This window comes from Podarcis pityusensis (genome assembly GCF_964106645.2).
Source record: "Podarcis pityusensis genome assembly, chromosome: 4".
NCBI lineage: Eukaryota > Metazoa > Chordata > Lepidosauria > Squamata > Lacertidae > Podarcis > Podarcis pityusensis.
This window is the reverse complement of record NC_138027.1, coordinates 5,831,479-5,855,044: the sequence shown is the minus strand read 5'-3', so window position 1 is coordinate 5,855,044 and position 23,566 is coordinate 5,831,479. Positions and strand designations below refer to the sequence as shown.

Here is a 23,566-nt window from a genome sequence, read left to right as displayed (position 1 = left end):
CATTCACTTACAGACTCATTGTTAAAACCGTGTTTATGGAAGACAATCTTACTCGGCTACGAGTGATCGCCAAAGAAGAAGAACACAATTACCAGACATAGTGGTAGACATCAGAGCAGAAGCACAAATTCTGGCCCACACTTCCTTCCTTCTGTGTCTGCGAGATTTACTCACTCACAAAGATGCTCACACAGAACATTTGTTAACTCACCTGCGGGAATTTTATCGATGTCAACAAAATAGCGCAACGTAGCTGCCCCCACGATGAATGCTAACGCAGGACCCACTGTAGTTGCAGCAAAGAGGATTCCTGTAAAAAAAGAAACAGAACTTCTGCTCAAGTAGCAAGCCCACTAAGCATCTTTCAAAATTTGTCCCAACGAGTTTATTTAACATTTACTGTATATACCACCCTGATTGTGGTAAAATCTTTAAACAGTTTATCCTCTAAGTGGGATTGGAATAATGAAGTGGATTCACACAACTCACTTTTCCAGGGGATTTCCAACCCTAGATTCGGTTTGGGTATGTATGCATCATCCCAGTCTTGTAGATGGCTCAGTGTATGTGCAGATGCATATCCAGGTCAGTGGCAAGTCCATGCCATGTTTTAAATTTTCCAGACAGAGGCTGCTGTACCCCCACCCAACCAAAAGGTGGCAAATTCCTGCCCAGGCTAACTAAAAAGGTAAATTTAGTATGGTGGCGGTGGTGGGAAGCTTCCTGCTAACTAAAGGCCTGGGGGTAAAATGAAAAAATCACAAACATAGTCAGCATCTACTCAAGGAAAGGAGATCACCTAGAAAAAGCCACACACACATACCACCATTGCCTGGGGATAAGGGTCCCTTTCAACCCAAAAAGTAAACTGTAAAGCCAGCCTCCAGACAGGCCTCTTGCAGCCTCATGTACAACTGTAGCATCCACTACAAGGTTCATTTCCTGCCAGCTGTTTTATTTTATGATTAAATTTATTTTATGCTTTGACTGCTGGTTTTGTAAATCATTTTGTGGGGGTTGCGACAGGGGAGCAATTTTTGTTGGGACTGCAACAGAGAAGAAAAAGTTTAACTCCTTACTCACTGCAGGCCTGATGAAAATCCCTCCTCCCAGCTATTAACATTAACATCATTAACATTAACATTAACATTAACATTAACATTAACATTAACACATCTAGTTTGGCCTTTGGGTTCCTCCACACTTCCAGTTGTCCCGAGCTTTCAGTTTCCCCCTTGATCCACTCCGTTCGCAGGGAAAACCAGCTCTTTAGCGCTCAACTGGAGCAAACATCCATCTGGGGAAAACTCGAATTGCCATTTGCTCTGACTGAGTGCTGAAAAGCGGTTTTCCCCAGGGAAAAACAGTGGGACAAGAAGATTAGTGGATAAGCCTCTTGTTTGTGGTCCATCCAGACAATCTGTTTGGGAACCGCTGCTTTATCTCTTCTTTCCTTGGCTCAGGGCCCTCCTTCATCCATTCTCAGGTGCGTTGCAGGTCACAACTCAAGACAAGATGCCTATATGGTATAAGGCACTAGCCTGGGCAGCTAGCCTTTGTTTCTAGCATCTTACCTATATAGAGAGGGGAGTTGCTCTTACTGGCAAAATCATCAATGTATGAGATGCCAAAGGGCTGGATGGGGACCCCGCCAATCCCCAGCAGGGTCTGCCCAAGTAAGAGTAGCATCACAACCACTTGGGTTTCTTTCTTTTCGGATTTAGTGCATATTTCTGTCTCATTCCGGTTTGGGAGGCATATGTCTGAAGTGGTACTTTCAGAACCTGTAGAGGCAAAAGGAGATGCTATCAAGCTGCCACACCCATCTATTGTTTTACTGCTGGGTGAAACCCCCTTTGGAACTGGGCACAGCAAACAGAGCTATTGAGCAGCAGCAACAACAACAACACCACAAAGCTGGTTTCTGTTCTCTTACCATCTTCTCTTACCTGTCCCTACCCAGCCTCTATGTGGAAGGATGCTACAGCAGCACACAGTCGTGCAAGGAGGAGCATTCTGGTAGGTGGCTTATGACCAGGTTACTTCAGAAACTGCCAAGTCTTTGAGACTGGCCCAGAAGGCCCTGCATTGGTGGACTTTTGGGTCTCAAATACAGTGACACCTTGTGCCGGCACCAAAATTCTGCCTAGAGCTGTGTCTCATTCAGCTGCAGTCTCCACATCCAGTTCTGGTACAGCAGGTTTGTTGAAGGTTTGGTGGAGGCAGTGATGGCCACCAACTTGGATGACTTGAAAAGAGGGTTAGGCAGATTCATGGAGGAGGGAGCTATCGATGACTACTAGCCCTTATGGCTGTGCCTCCACCAGTTGCTTGGAAACGATAGGAGGGGAGAGGGCTCTTGTGTTCGAATCCTGCTTGCAGGTTTCCCACAATGGGCATCTGGGTGGCCACTGTGAGAACAGGATGCTGGACTCGAGGGGCCACTGGCCTTATCCAGCAGATTCTTCCCATGTTCTTATGAATCATGGACCGGGAGAGAAGGGAAAACCCACTCTCATCACTGTCTCAAGCTATTCGTTTAATGGAATGTGCAGTGAGACCCTCATTATTGCCCCCCCCCATCAGACTAGCTGAAATTGGCAATAGATTCTAACTTAGCTTGAGAAGAGAATTTATTGTCAAAATGTTTTTTTTGTGTGTGTGTTTTTAAATGTATTAGTTTATTGGTAACAATGAATTTAAGTTTATGTTGTACAGCTGTAAGTAAGTATAATAAAACATAATCAAAAAACCAATAAAATAAAATAAAAATGGAATTGGGTGTGTGTCAATGTCAAACTCTTGGCTTGATCGTCTGTGGTTTTCTAATGCAAAATGAGAGTGGGAATCAATAGTTTCCCCCCTCAATTCCAAATGTGAACCTCCATACTGAAAAGCTACCCAAGGAGATTTGGGTAGAGATTGTGGGGAGATATGATAGCCATCTTCAAATATCTGAAGGGCTGTCTTACGGATGATGGAACAAGCTTGTTTTCTCCTGCTCTGAAGAATAGGACTCGAACCAATGGCTTCAAGTTACAAGAAAGGAGATTCCAACAAAACATCAGGAAGATCTGACAAAATAAAAAATTGTCCAGTAGCACCTTAGAGACCCACTAAGTTTTTTCTGGGTATAAGCTTTTGAGTGCATGCACACTTCTTCAGATGCATGCACACAAAAGCTTATACCCAGAACAAACTTAGTTGTTCTCTAAGGTGCTACTGGACAATTTTTAAATTTATTTTGACTGCGTCAGTGTAGGGATCAGATGGGATTACCATGAGGAATTATAAAATATACATCAAGCCATCGTGTCCACGATGAAAGCATTGTGTTGACTGGGTTTGATATATTGACGATAATTTCTGATTAAATCCCATAAGACTCTACATTCATGCCCTTTTCATGCCCTTTTCCCTCTGCTGCCCATTTCTCTCTCTTCATAAGTCACGTACACAGCAGTTGCTTCGCCAGGCAGGCATCCTGGGCCATAAAGATAGTGGGCAAGTTTATTTGATGTAGGATGTTAATCTTAGGGCCAGGAAGCAGATCTCACATTAAGGGGATAATGGTCACTGTCCTCCTGGCCATCCTTCTTATCATATGTATTGCTTGTTTATTACCTCCGGGGTTGCCAGATGCTCTTCTTTGTAGTTCTGTTCTTTGTTTACCCCAAAAATATTTGTGCTTAATTAGTTTTAGTAGTTTAACTTTCTCCCCACGTGGGTTTGTGGAAATGCTCAGAAGAAATCTGATTGGTTCTTATGAACACTCTGTAAAAAGCTCTTTTGTGAATAAAACTACCTGGGCCAGGGGCTGCACACGGGACAGGCACAGAGAGACACACGATTATACTCACCCTTCCCAGAGTCTTGCTGGTTCAAGCCTCTGTGTGTATTCTTATTAATCAGAGTTCAATCCTTCCTTTACTTTGCGAACGCAACAGTCAGACCAACACAGCTACCTACCTCAACTATCTGACAGTAAACTGTTTGACAAGGGAATGGTCTCCCGCGGGAGGTGGTGATTTTAAGCAGAGATCGGATGGCCATCTGCCATGGATGTTTTAGTTGAGATTCCTGCATTGCAGGGGGTTGGACTAGATGACCCTTGGAGTCGCTTCCAACTCTATGTTTCTATGATTCTATGAATCAACAGTTTCCCCAATTCCAACTGCGAACCTCCGTGGTGAAAAGGTACCCAAGGAGATCATACATAGGAAGTCCTTACCAGTAACGGAGCGATCATATTCGTAGGGTCCTGAGATAAAGTGAGGAAGCGACATGACCAGACCAGCCATGGAGACGAGGACGGCCCCATAGCCAATGAAGCGGGGCCTGTGGACTCTGCAGCCCATGTAACTCACAAAGATGATCAGCAGCGTGTTCCCCACCTGGGTAGTGAGATGAGAGGTTGAGAGGCCTCTTAGGACATTGGGGAAGCCACATCCTTATGAAAGGATAAAAGCAGGGGAGGAAAGATGGACAAGGAGCAAAGGTGGTACCTCGTTGAAGGAGACCACAGTGCCGGCCATCTGGCTGGACAGTCCAAAGCGCTTCTCGATTGTGGAAATGGAGCTTTTCACAAGGCTAGACGTCATCAGCTGAGAGAACTGCAGAAACCCCTGGCAAAAAACGAAGAACTGCAGAAGGAGAGAAAAAGAATGAACAAAAATCAAAATGGAACCTGAGAAACCTGAGGCTGTTCTGCCGCACTGGGAGTAACGAGTCCTGACTCGCTCCTTACTAGGTAGTCTGTGCACACAGCAGCTTCTCTCCAACCCACCTGCCAAGTCTCTGCCTCCTTTCCCTTCCCTGTCACAAATACCTGTGGTCCCAAACCCCAGTTCTAACTATCATGTTTTGTGATGTATCTGTGGGATAACCAGTCTCAAATAACCAACATGCTTAGGTCTAATTAATGCATGAAGGGGTTAATACTGTACACTGTCCTGCCTGGCTTAGCTATATCCACTCCCCTCACTTTGGGATGAAATGATTAATCAAGCTTTTGTTCCAGAGAAGCTCAATGTGTGAGGAGGTCTCAGCTAGTTGCTGCAGCTCAGACGGCATGGCTCTTACAAGCCAGTCTTGAGTTCCTGTGCCAATAATTTAGGAACTTTCACCACTTTGGAAATATGCCAAGTTTTACTGCCTGTGCAACTTTTTCTGAATGCTGTATGGAAAAGCACAAGAATATGACCTTCGGAGGGTTTGTAAGTAAACCATTTTTAACTTACCAAAGGTGTGGCCTTTTTCTGTGCTCAGGGAAAAGGGAAGTTTTGGAACTCACAAGGGCATATTTTAAAGGTCTTCCATCCTACATTTCCACACTTTATTTTGCTGCATGTTTTGTGATTTAAAATCTCTGTTTGGGTTCTCTGACCAAAGAGTAATTTTATTTCGGCACTGCATGTGGGTTGGGCTAGTTGACCCTTGCAGTCTATTCCAACTCTACAATTCTATGACTAATATGGCTCTTAGTCTGAGGCAAAATAGAGGGATTGGGAGCTCAAGGAATGAGTACGGTTTTTGTTTTTTGCCACTAACTGTGTGTGCAAATGCACAAAAAACAGACTGCTTGTGAGCAATAAATACAAGATGGGAACCTGCATGTGTGATAGTCACACTAATGTTACATATTGACGCTGCCTTTCAAAATGGTGGTGCTTTTCTGCTGTCACACACCAAGTCTCAACAATCAAGGGTGGCTCCCTACAAACATCACTTTAGATACCCTCTTAAAGTTAGAAGATGATTTGACACAGACTTTAAAACCTGTGTGCATGGCTTTAAAAAAATGATCAGAGGTGTTTTAATTTCATGCCACTTATTCTTGTGGGCTTTTAAACTGTTGTGAGCCACTAATCTGGAAGACTTAAAAACAGCCAGGTTATCGAACACTCAATTAAGTGCCATTATCATTAGATTTGTTTTGTTGCAACTTGAAATAATGGCAGGATGTGTGTGTGTCATTAACAAGGAACCATAATCGACTGGGGGAACCCCCATATGGTGACTTGAGTGGGGCTGCACAAAGGCCTCATCCTCAGCATGGGGAGGGTCCCACCAGAATGATCTACTCAGTGGTGGGCCCAGGTGTCTGGCAATTCCCTGATGGTGACTGAGTCAGCAGGGTGGGATGTGAGATAGCAGCCAGCAGTGGCACTGCCCGAGAGTAGGATCCTTGCCCTATGCCATACACACCTCTACTATCATTATAATAAATGAAAATGGTGCCAGACTGAAATATCCCTGAACATATAGGGAAACAATATCTGGGATACAGCAATGTCTGTATCCCAGACACAAGGAGGGCAATTAAAGGCAAAACAAATAGAGACACCTTCCAAGAAACGTGGACCCCTTTCTTTAGCTATATTAATGACCAAAATCAACATCTTCTTATACCAAACGCTGGATATTCTCAGCGGAGAGGTGATGTTAAGTAATATGTTTGAATGTTGAATGTGCAAGTGTATGTTTAGGGACAATGGATAAAACAAACACCATTAGCTATACTGCTGGATAAGTGTTTAATGGTTATTGTATTTGATTAAAAACCAATAAAAATAGTTTAAAAAGAAAATGGTGGCCATGTTTAACCCATTCCTTATCTCAGTGCGTTCATTGCTCACTCGCTGCACATGGCGCAAAATGTGGAAAGTTTTGAATACCAAGTGGAAACTAATTATAATCACTGCAAACTGAATAACATTTTCTCCACAGTTCGCCCCCACACCCCAGTTTAAAGAAAAGGGGAAGCGGGGAGCCAACCCCAGGGTGTTTTACATTTTTACACATGCAACGAACATCTATTTTTAAAAGTCCACTATCTTGGAAGAAGCAGCTTCCAACCTGCTTGGAATGTTTTTGCTCACAAAGGCAAAGATAAGAGTTCCTGGGGTTGCAGCCAGCTTGCCGGAACAGCCAAGCTTCCTCTCTGACACAGGAAAGGGTCAGGTGGGCAGGTGGCTTTGAAGTGCCTAGAAGCAAGTTCTGGATTCAAGTGCAAGAGAGGCACTGAAGGTCAAGTGAGCCAGCAGGTAACAGATGTGCTCTGAGAGCTCAGGCACAAAAAGGCCACAGCATGAGCTGCTTATTCTCATTTTGAGCTCTTCTGGAAGTTTGAGAAGAAACTTAAAACATGTCATGTGAAGCTGCCTCATGCTGTACCAGACTGATGTTTTGCCTAGTCTTCCCCCAAGCTGGTACCCTCCAGTTGTTCTGTACTTACAACTCCCACCATCCCCAGCCAGCCTGGCTGTGCTCTCATCAGTCATAGCACCATGCAGATGTGCCGGTTGGGGTTGACAGATGTAGTGCAAAACCTCTGGAGGGTACCTGCTTGGGGAAGGCCGACTGAACTCAATATTGCTTTCTCTAACTGAAAGCAGCTTTCCAGGGGCCCCAGCAGGAATCCTTTCCAGTCCTACCTCCTGAAATCCTTTCAAGCCTGCAATTCTGGGGACTGATCACCAAACCAGTCATGAAGTTAAATGTGCTGTTTGAAATTGTGTGCATCGTTTAAAAATGTTTTGAAAACACAAAACTATAACTAGCAGGCATCCTACAGGAGGGGATTGGTTAACCTTGCCCTGGCATGCTATGGTTCTAATGAAAATCACATTATTATTATTTTTTAAAAAAATTAAATTAAATTTTACATGATGTATTTCCATTTAAACATATCAATCACCTTTATATTTAGGATTCTCAGAATCCCCTGACTTCCCTTCACCCTTTGCTGGTTTCCATTGTGCATCCCTTTTTATTCAGCTTATCCTTTCTAAAAACTTTTGCAGGATTAGAACAATACACCCCTTCAAAGCTGCCATTTGGAAGCACTGTTGGGTGCTTTCTGTAAAATAAATGCCCTATTGGATCAGTTAAGTCAGAAGACGGATTTCATGACTAATGCGGCCAGAACCTTTGAACAGGTAGTGGGAAACTATATGGAGCCCACCCAGGAATCAAAACAGGAGCGTGCCATGACAGAACAACTGAAAGACGAGGACCTTGATGAATCTTGGGCGCCAGAGACGGAGGGAGCTGCGGCCCAGCAGGAATATAAACTGTTGGATTTGATAAATGAACTTGGAAAAAACCAGACTTGGAAAGATAAAATCTGGTTTGGTTTGGAAATGGGGGGTTGGATAGACCCCCCTTTACAGGGAGATTTGGACTTTTCAAGTCTGGAAAGGGGCCGTCAGATGTTTGGAGCTGTGGGGGCTCTCAATTTTGAAGGGAATCTGGAGCATGCTTGTAAATACTACATCGAGCCTATCCTGGACTATGGAAAAGGGATCGTCTTGCTGAAAAGGGTCAAAAACACTACCAAGCTGGAGTTCCCACGAATAAAAGGGAAATATAAAGAAGAGTTACGGAAGGGACATGGAAGAGACTTGAGGGCCTCGGATATAAGATTGCCAGGTTAATGTGCTAGATTAATAGGACAAAAAGGACTGACAAAACCCGGGACCAGGAGGAAGGGACGTTGGATGAAGACTGGATTGCTTTTTTCTTTTATTTTTATCATTAGGACTGTCTTATAAAATTGATGAATGTTAGGAAAATGTTGAAATGAAACTATTTGGCTCTTATAAAAATGTCTAAAGAACTAGGTAAGAATGTTATGGTTTAGGAGAAGTTGGTAAAAATTAAGATTTAAGTTTTAAACTTTAAGGTTTTCTATAAGATAAGATGAAATAGATCAAGGTAATGTGATGACAGAATACTATGAATTATGGAAAGGATTTGTTGTGATTATTATAAAACAGGATACAGGAAAAGGGAGGAGGAGGAGGTCAAGGAAAGAAGGTATTGAAAGTGGAGAATTGGAGAATGATGGTTTTATTTTTTATTTTTTATTTTTTATTTTTCTGTCTTGTTTTTTCTTTTGTGTAATTTTTTTAAAAAAACACTTTTTTCAATAAATATCATTTTTTTAAAAAAAAACTTTTGCAGGATTAGAACAATACACCCCTTCAAAGCTGCCATTTGGAAGCACCCACTGGCAGAAAGGAAACTGCACTTCAGTGTACTTTTCTTCCTTGGAGCTCTGATCGGGCAGAAGGGATTAATCTGGCTCCTGGTACTTACTTTGATAGTGAAAAATGAGCCCGCATGAGATATTCGTTTGAAGAGACGACTGCTCCTTTCGTCTGCCATTTTTTAAATGTGTGCTTTGTGTCTCTGCAAAAGAGAAATCAGGCTGTTAAAAGTCGTACCTAAGTTTCTCCACCTGGTTTAGCACAGCATGACATTGTTCAGAGGGAGACTGTAAGCATCAAGAGGACTCATGGGCAATCACAACAAACATATTTGTCAATAAGAATGAGCCCATTAATTGCTGGGGGTTATGGGGTGCTTTAGGGACGTGGGTGGAGCTGTGGGTTAAACCACAGAGCCTAGGGCTTGCCAATCAGAATGTTGGCAGTTCGAATCCCCGCGACGGGGTGAGCTCCCGTTCCTCAGTTCCAGCTCCTGCCAACCTAGCAGTTCAAAAGCACATCAAAGTGCAAGTAGATAAATAGGTACCACTCCAGCAGGAAGGTAAATGGCATTTCCGTGCGCTGCTCTGGTTCGCCAGAAGCGGCTTAGTCATGCTGGCCACATTACCCGGAAGCTGTACGCTGGCTCCCTCGGCCAATAAAGTGATATGAGCGCCGCAACCCCAGAGTCGTCTGCGACTGGACGTAATGGTCAGGGGTCTCTTTACCTTTACCTAAGGGGTGCTTGTCCCGCTGGGAATACTCACTGTTTACTGCTGAATCGGGGAAAAATAAAAAAATCATGAATTAGTTTTTCTGTGGATTGATGCTTGTTCCAATTCAGCAGTATACAGTGAGTTTTCCCTGGGAAAGTGGCAGAACAAACACAAAACCACTCAGAGACGTACCTAGAAAGCAAAGGAGAAATGGAAGACCTCTCGGACCCGTGCATGGGACAAGCGGAAGTGTGGCCAAGCCCTAAGTTAAAAAAAATAAATGGCAGTAGGCTTTGGTTAAACATGCTAGCATGTAACATGCACTTTGCCCCTAAGCACACCAAACTCCACCATGCACAGAGAACCTGGAAAGAGACAAATCACATTTCTATAAAAGCTTTCGGCAGCAGAGTACTCGAATCTCAATAGTTTCTATCCATTACCATTGAGTAATACTTCTAGTACCGGAACCGCCTTGCCTCTGACTGCCAAATGCTGGGGACCATGAGTATGGAAAGTGCTGTTGTGGTCATGCCCTGCTTGCAGAGTTGCTATAGGTATCTGGTTTGTGACGATGAAGGACGTGCCTGGACCAGCTACACTACGAGTGGGTGGAGACTAGTCTTACCCTTGTCCAAGAGACATTGAGGCCTCACAGATCCCTGAGCAACTGGCTCTCATTGCATCTCTCAGGCCTCAGGGATGAATTACAGACCCTCCAGGTGTCCCAATTTTCCAGGGACAGTCCCAGATTTACAGAAGTTGTCCTGGTTTCTGATTTGATCCCAAAATGTCCCAATTTCCTTGGAAGGGACATCTCTATTTTCATCAGAGAAATGTTGGAAGGTGTGGAATTAAATGAGGACAGAGGAATTTGTTCCAGCACTTGTGGGTCAGGCCACACACCCCACACACCCAGTTGTAGAACGACAGTGGCAATTTCCTTATCCACCAATACAGACTCACATGGGTTAAGGTGCCATGGAAAAATCAATGCTGTTGATAATCACAATTGCAAGAACTCTGAAGCCCATAAAGAATGCTGTTGTATTTCTATAAGGACATCATCCGAAGCACTAATGTGAATGTGGAAGGAGGAATATTTGATATATTATACTTCATTATTTCTCTATAATTCTCTTTGCCCCCTAAGAATGAGGAAAATTGAGAAGCTAATGCAATTTGATCACATTTCTGCTGTCAGGCTTGATCTTGTCAAGACAAGCAGAGCTGGATTAAACCATGATGCTTCTGTAACTCTTAAGAGAAAGAAAATGAGCACAAGGCATCAATCCAAGAACACACGCTGTATGGCATCAGCTGACACTTGTAAATAGTTTTCATCAACTCCTGAATAGCGAGCTGTGGCTCTTTCAAACCTATTCAATTATAGGAGAAATCCAGAAGAGGGACTGAAATGGAAATGGCTTTAACTAATCACTCCACTTCCCCACAAACTACTGCCTGCAGTCATATGAGCCTATGAAGCTGCCCTATTAGACCGAGTCAGTCCATCAGCCTTCTTTTAGTGTTATTCACTAAATTTGCATCCCCTCTTTTCTATCAAAAGCTGAAAGCAGCATACGTGGTTCTTCTCTTAGCCTGACAACAAGCATGTGAGGTGGGTTGGTCTAAGACTACCCCCAAGTCACCTATGAACTTCATGACTGAGTGGGAATTTGAACCCGGGCCTAGCCAGTTCCAGCCCAACACCTTAACCGCTACACAATGCTATGTCCTCGCTTGGAGTGCTTTGTGCAGTTCTGGCTACCGCACCCCACAATGGACAACACAGAGGCTGAGTCTACCTAGCACAATGTTGACCAGCCTTGTCACCTTCAGTCACCAGAGCTACCAAAAATGACAGACCTTTTCTCTGACAGTAGGTCTGCGTGTATATACATACTTTGCCACTGGGAGAAAGTTCCCCAAGGACTGCCCTGCAGTGTCAAAACAGCAAGCAACTCCGACTTGTTAATGTAATTAAATTGACTGTGCAAGTATCAACAAATTACTCACATGAAGCTAATTAAAAAGGGAGAGAATGTTCACATTGAAGCTTAATTACCTAGATGTTTGTACATAAATCGCTTTGCAACGCTCAGATGGCGAATGCTCTACACAGCACTGCAAATTTATCTTGCCTGTAATTTCTGGCTTCTCCTCAAGAACTGAACATAAATCTTGAGAGATTGTTCAGATCCTTTCAAAGAAGCAAGAACCGTAGCTTCGCTCTGAGTGCAGCGTCCCACTTCCCCCTTTCCTGCAGCAACTGCATGACAACAGCTCAGCTGTAATGACAGAGAGGAAGTAGGAGGTGGGCTGTCTGTTCCTATAAAGCTTTGAAGGATTTGGGAGCAAAATAATGCCTTCTTCTTCATAAGTCTGCTATCCCACAGTATTCTTCACTGGCGGTCTTGCTCCACATCCCACTGCCATCCAAAGACCAGGTTCCTGGGATACAGGAAAGGACATTTTCAGGCATATCACCCAGATAGTGGAAGTCACTTGGTCCCTTCCCTGTTGGATTTTCACTGTTTTGTAGAGCATCCCTAGTAGATGGCTCCATAGCCTACTTCAACACCTGCAGTTTTACAGACAGCCCACCACCATCTCCCTAGGTCACTGGGTTCCACTGTCAGACTGCTCTTGCCATCAAGAGCTTTCTCCTAATGTTCAGCTGAAATCTCTCCTCCCATATCCTTACACTTACACCCTCTGGACAACAGAAAACAAGTCTTTGCCCTCTTCTATGCAACAACCCTGCTTTTTTGGCCCTCTCAGTCTTCTCTTCTCCACCTTAAACATACCCAGTTCTTTCAACCTTTCCTCAAAGAATCATATAATTGTAGAGCTGTAACCATGAGGGCCATCTAGCCCAACCCATCTGCAATGCAGGATTCTTTTGCCCAACATGGGGCTCAAATCCATGACCCTGAGATTAAGGCTAGATCTATACAGATACATTTAAAAAAAACAAACCGCTATTAAAAACTCTATATGAAGAAAAGATGTTCCCAGGCAATCTGCCATTGACTTTGGATTCTCCTCTACAGCGCCAACCGGTGTCACATTTTTAGAACATGTTTTTAACATTACAAATTGACCTGTGTTGCTGAGTCCGAAGAGACCCATGCTCTACTGACTGAGCTATCCCTGCTCTTTGGACTTGCTTTCCACATCCATTGCCATCTTAGTTCCCCTCATCTGAATTCACTCCAACTTTTCTATACTCCTTTTAGGGTGACACCCAGAACTGGACACAACCTCTGGATGACGTTGTAAAATGGAATATAGTAGAGCCAATACTTCAAAACCGTGGTTCTGTGAACGAATCCTCTTCTTCTTTGGTGATCACTCGCAGCCGAGTAAGATTGTCTTCCATAGACACGGTTTTAACAATGAGTCTGTAAGTGACTGTGGAGGCCAATTCTGGACCCACACGTCTTTCCACAGTGGGGACATTGGTTTCCGGGCAGGAGTTGATCACGGTGTGGATTTGCCAAGCATGCCTTACTCTTAGCACGTTTCTCCCTTGCATCCCGAGTTTGAGTGTCTTCAAAGCCCATGACACCTTTGGTCAAGGCTGTTCTCAAACTCACATTCTCTCTCTCTTCATCACAATGCTGACACATGTTCAGTTGAAACTGACTACCTCCCCAACAACCTTTTTACATATGCTACTCCCCAGTCAGGTACCCTGCTTGCTTGCTATGCCTGTGCACCTACTTTTGCGGTTTTGACTTAAATGCAAAACTTTACTCTTGTCTGTGTTGCCCACTTACTGTGTCTTGAACTGATCGTCTTGAAAGACCCTGTGACTCCACTAGTTAATTTCTGAAGCCTATTTCTGTAGAATTGCTTTTACTGGAGCAGTACAGTGGTACCTTGGGTTACAGACGCTTCAGGTTACAGACTCCGCTAACCCAGAAATAGTACCTCAGGTTAAGAACTTTGCTTCAGGATGAGAACAGAAATTGCGCACTGGCGGCGCGGCAGCAGTGGGAGGCCCCATTAGCTAAAGTGGTGCTTCAGGTTAAGAACAGTTTCAGGTTAAGAACGGACCTCCAGAACAAATTAAGTTCTTAAGCCGAGGTACCACGGTATTTGGATAGCAAAATGTTGATTTGATTGTAGTATAGAGTTCACATAGCCCTGGATAAAGGACTAAATACTGCAATGCTCAAAAGGACTTGCCTCACCTTGCCTCACTTTGGAAATGTAATCAGGAAGAAACTCTCACAGTGGGAGACATCAAAATGGCAACAGCGGCTGGGTCATTCCTTTCAAATGAAGACATTGACCCTATTACAGAGACCTTTCAAGCGGACAAAGTTTCTAAGAGACGTTGAAAACTGTTTACTTATCACACGCTTTGAAGTCAACTGGAGCTCCGGGAAATAAAGTTCAACTGCCATAAAAGTTAGTGGGACTTTCCACATTTTTGATAGGGGTTACGGTAGCAAAGAAAGTTACATTTAAAAAAAAACATGAAAGGGCAATCAAATTTAACTTCTCAGAAGTGTTCTATAGAACAAGGTTTCCTTGTTTAAGGACAAAAGTGAGTGGTTTCCTCTTTGCAATCAATGAAGCCAACGACTCTGTGATAAGCAAAGCACCCATTGTTTGTTCTTTATGGGAAGAACAGAACTTGCATCTCAGTCATGCAACATATACTTCAACACATAATTAACAAAGTTACAGAGTTTCAATTATTTGTTTGGCCGTGGAGCATAACAGTGACAAATCTGCAGTTTAAATTATTTGTTTGGCCACGGAGTGTAACAGCAATTAACAATCAAAGTCAAAATGACAAATAAATAATGAAGTTTCAAGGATGTAAAATTCCAGTATTTCAGACATGGGTTTCACACTCCACCTCGGTCACCATTTCATTTATTCAGATAGCAAAAGTACATTTTATAGAATGCATGTAAATTTCATTCATCCGCAAATATCAAAATGCACTGGATGCTTGTTTGCTATTGCCAGAGCAAAGGTAGCTAGTTGCTTGCTGCATTACCTACTTGTTTATCACTAGGGAACAGGAATTTGTTTCCCCCCCTGGTAAATTAGACCAATATTCACGACCTCTGCAGAGATGAGAAATTTTGCATATACACTGTCAAAAACAGCACAATCAAATAAATAGTGTGGAACATCCTCAAGGACTCCCTGTGTGAATTATATGGGATTTGTCAGCACTTCCCATATCAGAATCCTGAAGGCATTCATAATTCATTCATAGATTTCATTGCCACAGTTGAACATTACTGGTAGGTGTGGGTGGGTATGTGGATGTGTGCATGGGTGTGGGGGGGGGTTAGGGGAGGGGTAGCACCTCTGGTGAGGGGCACATCGTGCTTCTTCTGGGGTAGTTGGTCCACCTTTGGTGCCCACTCAGCTCTCATCTGTGGCTCCTAGAAGCTGTCCACATGTGACAGGGGCCACACCCCAGGAGCAGCTTCCATTGGCCAGCTAAACCAGGTGATGGCTCTCAAAACCTTGGTGAGTTAGGGACTCCCCTGCATGTAAAGACAGGTTCTGGCAGATTGAGTGGATGAGACCAAGAGTGGGTCAAACAGTCAAGAAGGCAGTTTCTGCACATGCTGTAATGTAGAGGAAAATGATGGGCAGATGGGGCTTGTTAGCCTAGGAAGGCAGCCCATCTAGGAGAAGAAATACAGTGGTACCTCGGGTTAAGTACTTAATTCGTTCCGGAGGTCCGTACTTAACCTGAAACTGTTCTTAACCTGAAGCACCACTTTAGCTAATGGGGCCTCCTGCTGCTGCCACGCCTCCAGAGCACTATTTCTGTTCTCATCCTGAAGCAAAGTTCTTAACCTGAAGCACTATTTCTGGGTTAGCGGAGTCTGTAACCTGAAGCGTATGTAACCTGAAGCGTATGTAACCCGAGGTGCCACTGTACTCTGGTCCTAAACAGGGCCGGATTGAGGTTTGGTGAGGCCCTAAGCTACTGAAGGTAATGGGGCCCTTTATATGTCCAGCTGTCCATTGTCAACAACAAGTTTTCACTGTTTCTTGTGTTGAATATATGCTATATGGTAATTTATGGACCTAATGGGTATCTAAAGCCATTTGTACAGGTTGCCATACAACCAGTCCATGCAGAATGTAGGCACCCTATATATAGAAATGAGCAAACCAGTGATATTTTAGGGAGCAGGCTAGCAGGCGGGGCCCATTGCTTACATCATAGGAGCCTACACAACACAAAACACGGTTGTTGTCTGTAGGTTTTATTTTATTTGTTTTTTATCTTATATTTTGGAAATGTACACCCAGGGGTTCTTTTCCTTTAAATATTTTTTGGGGCCCCCAAGTGAGTGGAGCCCTAAGCTATAGCTTGTTTAGCTTATACGTAAATCTGGCACTGGTCCTAAACTTTTGCTAGCTTGTGGTTATACTTACTCGTGAGAAACGCTTTGGGAGTAAACCCCAAGGAAAAATCCACACCCACTGCCTTGTGGGACATGTGCTGATGTGCTCTGAAGAAATCAATTTTAGGTGCCAAGTGTTTAGGATGCAACTCCCCGCACCGTCCCTGTGAGATACTTGAGACTTGCTTCTAGCCCAGCCCAGCAGTTTGCCCAAGGCCTCTGAAGGAGGGAAGGGCATTCGCCATCACCCATCCATTCTCCCAGTCTCCATGCTTCTCCTTTGGGCTTCCCCTCCTTTTCTCTAAAATTAAAGAATGACGTATTCAACCTAAGAGGCAAAAAAATTTGTTTCATATGAGTCAGGGCACCTCAGAGTACAGCAAAACACATTTGTAATGCGTGGCTCAGTCCTGAAAAATGTAAAGCAATAATCTCTACTCTTGTACAGAGTATATTACACTAGAGTAATCATAATCAGTCTCTTATGTCTGAGGTTAGGGATAAAATATTCCAGGTTTGGAGAGGCATGCAGAGTCATACCCAAACAGGCACAGAGCCCAACCCTTTCATTTTAGAATTTCACTGACCAACAAACAAAAAGCAAGCAAGAAATCATAACAGCAGTATTTTCCTCCAGTCTGCCTTCAAGATATTCTGAATTTACGCTGGGGGTGGACTGGAAATACTCTGCAATTGCACGTGGATCAGGTCAACCTGCCCAAAAGCTGCTGCAGCTTCTACAAGCAATCTAAACTATAGGAAGGAAGCCAGTTCAACAGATTATCTGTGATCCAGACAGCTCCATCAATTAATGAAGCCACCTTTTGTGAAACATATAGTACAACTTGCTCTTGGGTGCTGCTATTAACTGGGGAAAGGAGAAATCACTCCTTTTAAGAACTCTGGATAAAATATATTGTGAAGAAATTTATCTCAATGGCACAATGGCTCAGTGCAGACAACAGCAGTGAATAGCTACACTACAAATCAGGGGAAAGGTTATGGTACATTCTGCATTTAACCTTTTACTGGCATAGGAAAGAAAAGTAATTGATTTAAAACTGTTTTAACTCAGTTAATGCACCTTGAATCCAGGATCCTTTAACCACACAGTCCAATAAGCCCCTGGGTCAATTCAACCTCAGAAGTGGTGATTTATGAACTGGAGGTAGTTGTGCTTATTCCATGACTGAGAGATGAGTCTGGATGTGGGCTGATCTGAACTCTGGTCCCATGGGTCCCAATCCAAAACTTTTTTTTTACACTAAACCGCAATATTACACAACAAGCCCTGGAGAACTGCAAAGAACTAATTGCCAGTGACTGTGATCCTCAAGCCACTTCCTCCACAGGGAGACCCATTTGCCGCTAACCGGACTGCTGCAGGAGCTGCAAACTATAGTGCAATTTTCAGAAGCTGCCAGCTTAATCTACGACATTTGCTCTGCCATGTGATTTCAGCGACATCTGGATGAATGATAGGGCAGGCACTCTGTACTGTTCGTGGCAGAAATATTGTGCAGCTCCTGCAAAACAATTTGTTCATCTGCTGGTGCCATAATTAATTCATGTCACAAATGGGTGCCCTCCCAGCATTATTTAATAGGATGCAGAAAATGCTAATTAATTATGTATAGATGCTGTTTTACACACACACACACACACACACACACACACACTCTTCTTGACAGTGGAACTTTAGTCTCAGTATGAACAGTGAAAGCAGGTAATGTCGAGTGAGGCGCTCTGTGGTATGTTTCATGTTATGGAATAAGCACATTTTGATCTTAACCACAGATCACAGTCCACTTGTTTCGGAATTTTAAGAAATATTATAGAAGAAGAAATCTAGGCCATCCCCTTTCATTTGAGGGCAGAGCTCCTACTTGAGAAAATTTTAGACTCCAGGAATGTGCTTGCTGGCATACTCAGACCTTACTGGCCAATCCTATGTATATTTGGTCTGCTTTCAAAAGAGCTTACTTTCAATTATTTGCACATTTGCTCCCTCCTACGATTCACAGATGAATCTAGGGACATGCTTGTGTAGGACCTGAATTTTGATACCATGAATTGCTGCCCAAGACACATATGCTATTATACACATTAGGGAAGGGTTTTGCTGAGTGCCGGAGCATTTCATTTGCATGCTGAAGAGCTACTGGGCTCAGTATCCTGCAACTCGTGTTATGGATTGGGAAAAACTCCTGTATGAAACCCTGGAGAGCCATTGCCAGTTACTGCAGGTAATACTAAGGTTGGAGGGCTAAAGGAAGATTTGATCGATATAAGGCAGATTTGATCGACCGCTCAAAATATTCCTCAGCAGCTGCAGAATGCAAAACAGCCGGCTAGACCCCGTGTGATGCCATTTCACATACCGTAGCTGCTGCAGAATATATTGAACTGTTGATTACATATCGTAGAGTAACTCTATTTTTCAGGCATATCTCGTAACAACAATAAAGAATAAACAAATACAGCAGGTGAGAAGGGCTTTCCGCAAAAGGAACATAGGAAGCTGCATTGCTGTTGTTTAGTTGTTTAGTCATGTCTGACTCTTCGTGACCTCCTGGACCAGAGCACACCAGGAACTCCTGTCTTCCACTGCCTCCCACAGTTTGGTCAAACTCATGTTGGTAGCTTCAAGAACACTGTCCAACCATCTCGTCCTCTGCTGTGCCCTTCTCCTTGTGCCCTTCATCTTTCCCAACATCAGGGAGTCTTCTCTTCTCATGAGGTGGCCAAAGTATTGGAGCCTCAGCTTCAGGATCTGTCCTTCTAGTGAGCACTCAGGGCTGATTTCCTTCAGAATGGAGAGATTTGATCTTCTTGCAGTCCATGGGACTCTCAAGAGTCTCCTCCAGCACCAGAATTCAATCAGTTGTTCCATATCGAGTTCTAACTGTAGCTTCTTGTCCCACATAGAGATTTCTCAGGAGACAGATGAGGTGATCAAGCACTCCCATTTATTTAAGAACTTGCCATAGTTTGCTGTGGTCGACACAGTCAAATGCTTTTGCGTAGTCAATGAAGCAGAAGTAGGTGTTTTTCTGGAAGCTTCTAGCTTTCTCCATAATCCAGCACATGTTTGCAATTTGGTCCCTCTGCCCCTTCGAAATCCAGCTTGCACTTCTTGGAGTTCTTGGTCCACATACTGCTTAAGCCTGCCTTGTAGAATTTTAAGCATAACCTTGCTAGTGTGTGAAATGAGCGCAATTGTGTGGTAGCTGGAGCATTTTTTGGCGCTGCCCTTCTTTGGGATTGGGATGTAGACTGATCTTCTCAAATCCTCTGGCCACTGCTAAACCCTGCATGGTACTTTGCAGTGCAATCTTATACATGTCTAGACTACCGCAATGCACTCTCTGCGGGGCTGCCCTTGAAGATGGTCCAGAAACTGCAGCTAGTGTAGAATACTAAGTCTAATGGGACTATGTGTCACTGATACTCACAGCACTACACTTGCTCCCAGTGAGCTACTGTGTCCAGTTCAAGATATTAGGACCAGCGCACAAAGCCCTATACAGTATTCAGATTAAAATTCAGTTGGACTTACTCTCAGGTAAGCATGTCTAGGATTACAGCATTAGGGTTCATGCACATTTTTTTAAAAAATAAATTTTATTTAACAAGATTTGTATATCACTTTTTTAAAAACCCTCTAAGGAGTTTATATAAAATGGTATAAAATAGTCATTAAAAATAGCATCAAAAAGAAGCTTTAAAACAGATCCACTATAGATGCATCCATCCCCCATGCAGAGAATTAACTTCTAGAGACTCTGGCAGGGATACTAAACCCTGAAGAATGACAATGTTAGCAAATTACTGCTAGTTGAATTTCAACATGGCCTTTCCTTGGAGACAGAAATAGGAGCAGTGATTGTGATTTACCGGAGTTGGGTAACAGAAAACAAGGGCTGTCCTTGGCAATGAGAGACAGCAGAGTGGCAGCCAAACATAAGACTGTAGCCAAATAAAATAATAATCATTTTTCATTTGAATTGTGTTATCTGGCACTTTGTATGCTTTTGTAATGTTGTGAACTATCATCAGCCAAAATATTTCATGCTCCAGGGAGACCTACAGAGCAAATTTGACATTTGTGAAAATTTCAAAATAATTGAAGATGATACTGATGGTGGTGGACAGGCTGCCTTTCAGGGAAGCTTGTCTGCCATTAGTGATCTTCTCAATTGAAGAGCTCTTGGTAACCAGAATTTGATTAAACCACAATCCTAGTTGCTGTATGTCTCTAATGAGGAACATTCCTAGTTTTGCAAAATTGACTACGGTTGTGCTCCCTGCTCCACAGACCACCATTATCTCCCTAGTCCTTAAATCATCATCTCTCCTTATGAGGACAATAATTTACTTTACTAGTTGACAGTTTCTGGAATATTGGATGAAAGGTAACTGAGAACCAGGAAGAATGATTTCCCACAAACTCCAAGGGCTCATTGCCCATTACATAAAAACAAACTACAGTGGTACCTCGGGTTACAGACGCTTCAGGTTACAGACTCTGCTAACCCAGAAATAGTACCTCGGGTTAAGAACTTTGCTTCAGGATGAGAACAGAAATTGTGTGGCGGCGGCGCTGCAACAGCGGGAGGCCCCATTAGCTAAAGAGGTACCTCAGGTTAAGAACAGTTTCAGGTTAAGAATGGACCTCCAGAACGAATTAAGTTCTTAACCCGAGGTACCACTGTATATGTATCTTTGTAATCAAAAGTGCTAAAAACAGATTTTTGCCATTCAGATATTGCAAAGAACATTACTGAATCTTCTGGCAAAACAGCAAGCAGCCTTTACGAATATGCGTCTAGGTTAACATCCAATATAGATTAGCAGTGAGTGATACCGACGACCAGAAATAGGAAACATAAATAATAAAAGAAGAAAATTTTGCATTATATATGGAATATCAAATCAATTATAATTAGGCATGTGCAGCAAGGAAAAATAAAAAAAGAAGTAGCTTGTCTGTCTAGTCTAGCATCCTGTTCTCTCAGTAGCCAACCAGGTGCCCCCAAAATAAATCTGAAAGCAGGAACTAAGTGTAACAGCAACTGCTCTTCAGGGCCATACTTCCTCCAGCACTGAAGGAAGCATTCATTTTCTTAACAGAACAGAAAGCTTCCCTAATACAAACTGGAGTTCTTGTTACAAAAGGAAGCATTTTCAGGAACATTCAGGAACAGAATAATCATCAATTTCACAAGCTCCTGGGATAATTGGCTACAAACCAGGGCTACCTTCATAGGAACACTGAAACGGAAGAAAATGTCTACAGTATAGTGTTGTCGTTTTCTAAAAGTAGAGGAAACTGTATAGACAGCTGCCCTCTAACTGCTGACACAGCTGTTGTTATCACCACAGCCTGAGTTTAGCAAAATCAGTGCTGGAGGTTTTGCTGTATTTGCTAATTTGTGCTTTCTCTGACATGTAATCACTTTGCCCTCCTCTGGGGGCTGGTGGTCATTTTGCTGAGGCCATTGTACAAATGTTTGAGGGCACAGAATTACATAAATATCTGCTATTCTCAGCTCTACCCAAAGCCCTTTGCATTTCCCTTGAAAGTCCCCTTTTCTCCTGTTTACCTTATGTGGCTTGAGAAGTTATTTGGAGAAAGGTAAGGGTGCACACAGAGCAGCAGCCTGAGCAGCGCCAGAGTGGAAAACAACATTTGGGTTGGACATGAGTGCCACAGCAGTGCTCTGCTCCCATGTGGTTCCCAGCATCTGGTATTCAGAGTAGGGATAGGTCAACCTGTCAATTTTGGTTTCTCTTAGTTTCTAAGATTTCCAACCTTAGGTTTAGTTCTCCATAACAGTATGTGAATACATATTTGTAAAAGTCCTCATGAAAATTAATCAGCATTTTGATGCTAATTTCTAATATAATAATATAATTTATACACATTTTTGCATGAAATTTTACCTAATTAAAAAAAAACATATTTGCAAAGCAACTTCAGTAAAATGATTTTGGTATGTTATGTTCACTAATATATGCATTTCTATGCACACTTTACTTGGGTATATGCATTTCTGTATACATTATTCAGCTGGAGAACAGGACTGCAAAATTCAGAATAATTGTGGATTTAGAAGAATGGTTGTGCCATTCACATATTGTTCTGAAAAGTGAAAATTAGGTAGGCTCACCTTTAAATTCCCAAAACCCCACCAGCTCTTGAGTACATTGGTGTCTCTGTCATTTGCCAGACCTATCATCTAGCCCATGGGTAGGCAAACTAAGGCCTGGGGGCCAGATCCGGCCCAATCGCTTTCTAAATCCGGCCCACAGACTGTCCCGGAATCAGTGTGTTTTTACATGAGTAGAATGTGTCCTTTTATTTAAAATGCATCTCTGGGTTATTTGTGGGGCATAGGAATTCATTCATATTTTTTTCCAAAATATAGTCCAGCCCCCCACAAGGTCTGAGGGACAGTGGACCAGCCCCCTGCTGAAAAAGTCTGCTGACCCCTGCTGAGTCTGGGCTGAAGACTGTGTTGGCACAGCAGCTGTCATGCCTCGTTCTAAATGCATTTCCAGGCAAAGCAGGTAAGAACACATGTGCTTTTTAATAAAGATCAATAAAGATCTTAATAAAGATTAATAAAAGTTATGGAATGGATATCAGCCATAACAATCCTTACAAAGTTTCCAATAATAGAGGCAAGGTGAATCAATAACCCAACTCAGTGGAAGGTAGATTCCGTAGAAGGTCCCTTTTGGTTATGCCTTTTGGAAACTTGGTGGAACTTCTGAAAGCAAAGATTAGAGAAGGGAAGGGCCATATAATGCAGTGGCAGAGCATCTCCTTCGCAGGCAGAAAGTCCCAGGTTCAGTACCCCAAGGTAGGACTGGGAAAGACTCCTTGCTGAAAACCTGGAGAGCCTCTGCCAGTCAGTGTAGACAATACTGAACTAGATGGACCAATGGTCTGACTTAGTATAAGGCACCTTCCTATGTTCCTTCATATGTAGATTTTAGTCCAATAGTTACCGAATGAAGGGGGGGGGGGTTCTATCCTATTTCACTATATGCTTTTCACTCCAGGTGAGTTCTGTAAGGTAGAACAAACGGGAATGTTAAAAACAGATCTATTAATGTTTTGGGGGTGTCAGACTAGATAGGACAGAGCAGTTGAAGAAACATTCCCTGAAAGTCTACACAGACTGAAAAGATATGCTTGCTCTCTTGCATATGGACAGCAAAGAAACCCAAGCCACAAACAGCTTTAAAAGGCGCTATAAAGAAAAGCCAGTTAGATTTACCAGTTTTACCAGTTAGTTTACTTTGGTTTAGTTTTCATTGTATCTTATGTTGAAAACTCTCAATAAAATTAATTAAAAATAATAATAAAGAAAAGCCAGTTAAGGCAGATTAGAGACCTAGAAAGACCTCCAAAGAAGGACTTGTTTTCAGCTTGGGAAGTGGGGCT

At 43.0% G+C, this 23,566-nt stretch overlaps 1 protein-coding gene across 4 annotated transcripts in view; it reads right to left on the bottom strand.

The window, feature by feature from the left end:
* Nucleotides 1-23,566, bottom strand: part of SLCO2B1 (solute carrier organic anion transporter family member 2B1) — a 71,563-nt gene that overhangs the window by 29,716 nt on the left and 18,281 nt on the right. For 3 of the 4 annotated variants that reach the window (XM_081002115.1, XM_081002114.1, XM_081002116.1), the window contains 6 exons: nt 9,902-9,971; nt 9,103-9,195; nt 4,506-4,643; nt 4,232-4,394; nt 1,575-1,784; nt 212-310 (listed from right to left, as the gene is read on the bottom strand). In XM_081002115.1, coding sequence (XP_080858241.1) covers nt 212-310; nt 1,575-1,784; nt 4,232-4,394; nt 4,506-4,643; nt 9,103-9,171 — 679 coding nt within the window. In that variant the 5' untranslated portion in view covers nt 9,172-9,195; nt 9,902-9,971. The remainder of the gene's footprint in view (nt 1-211; nt 311-1,574; nt 1,785-4,231; nt 4,395-4,505; nt 4,644-9,102; nt 9,196-9,901; nt 9,972-23,566) is intronic. The other variant, XM_081002117.1, reaches the window with a different exon arrangement.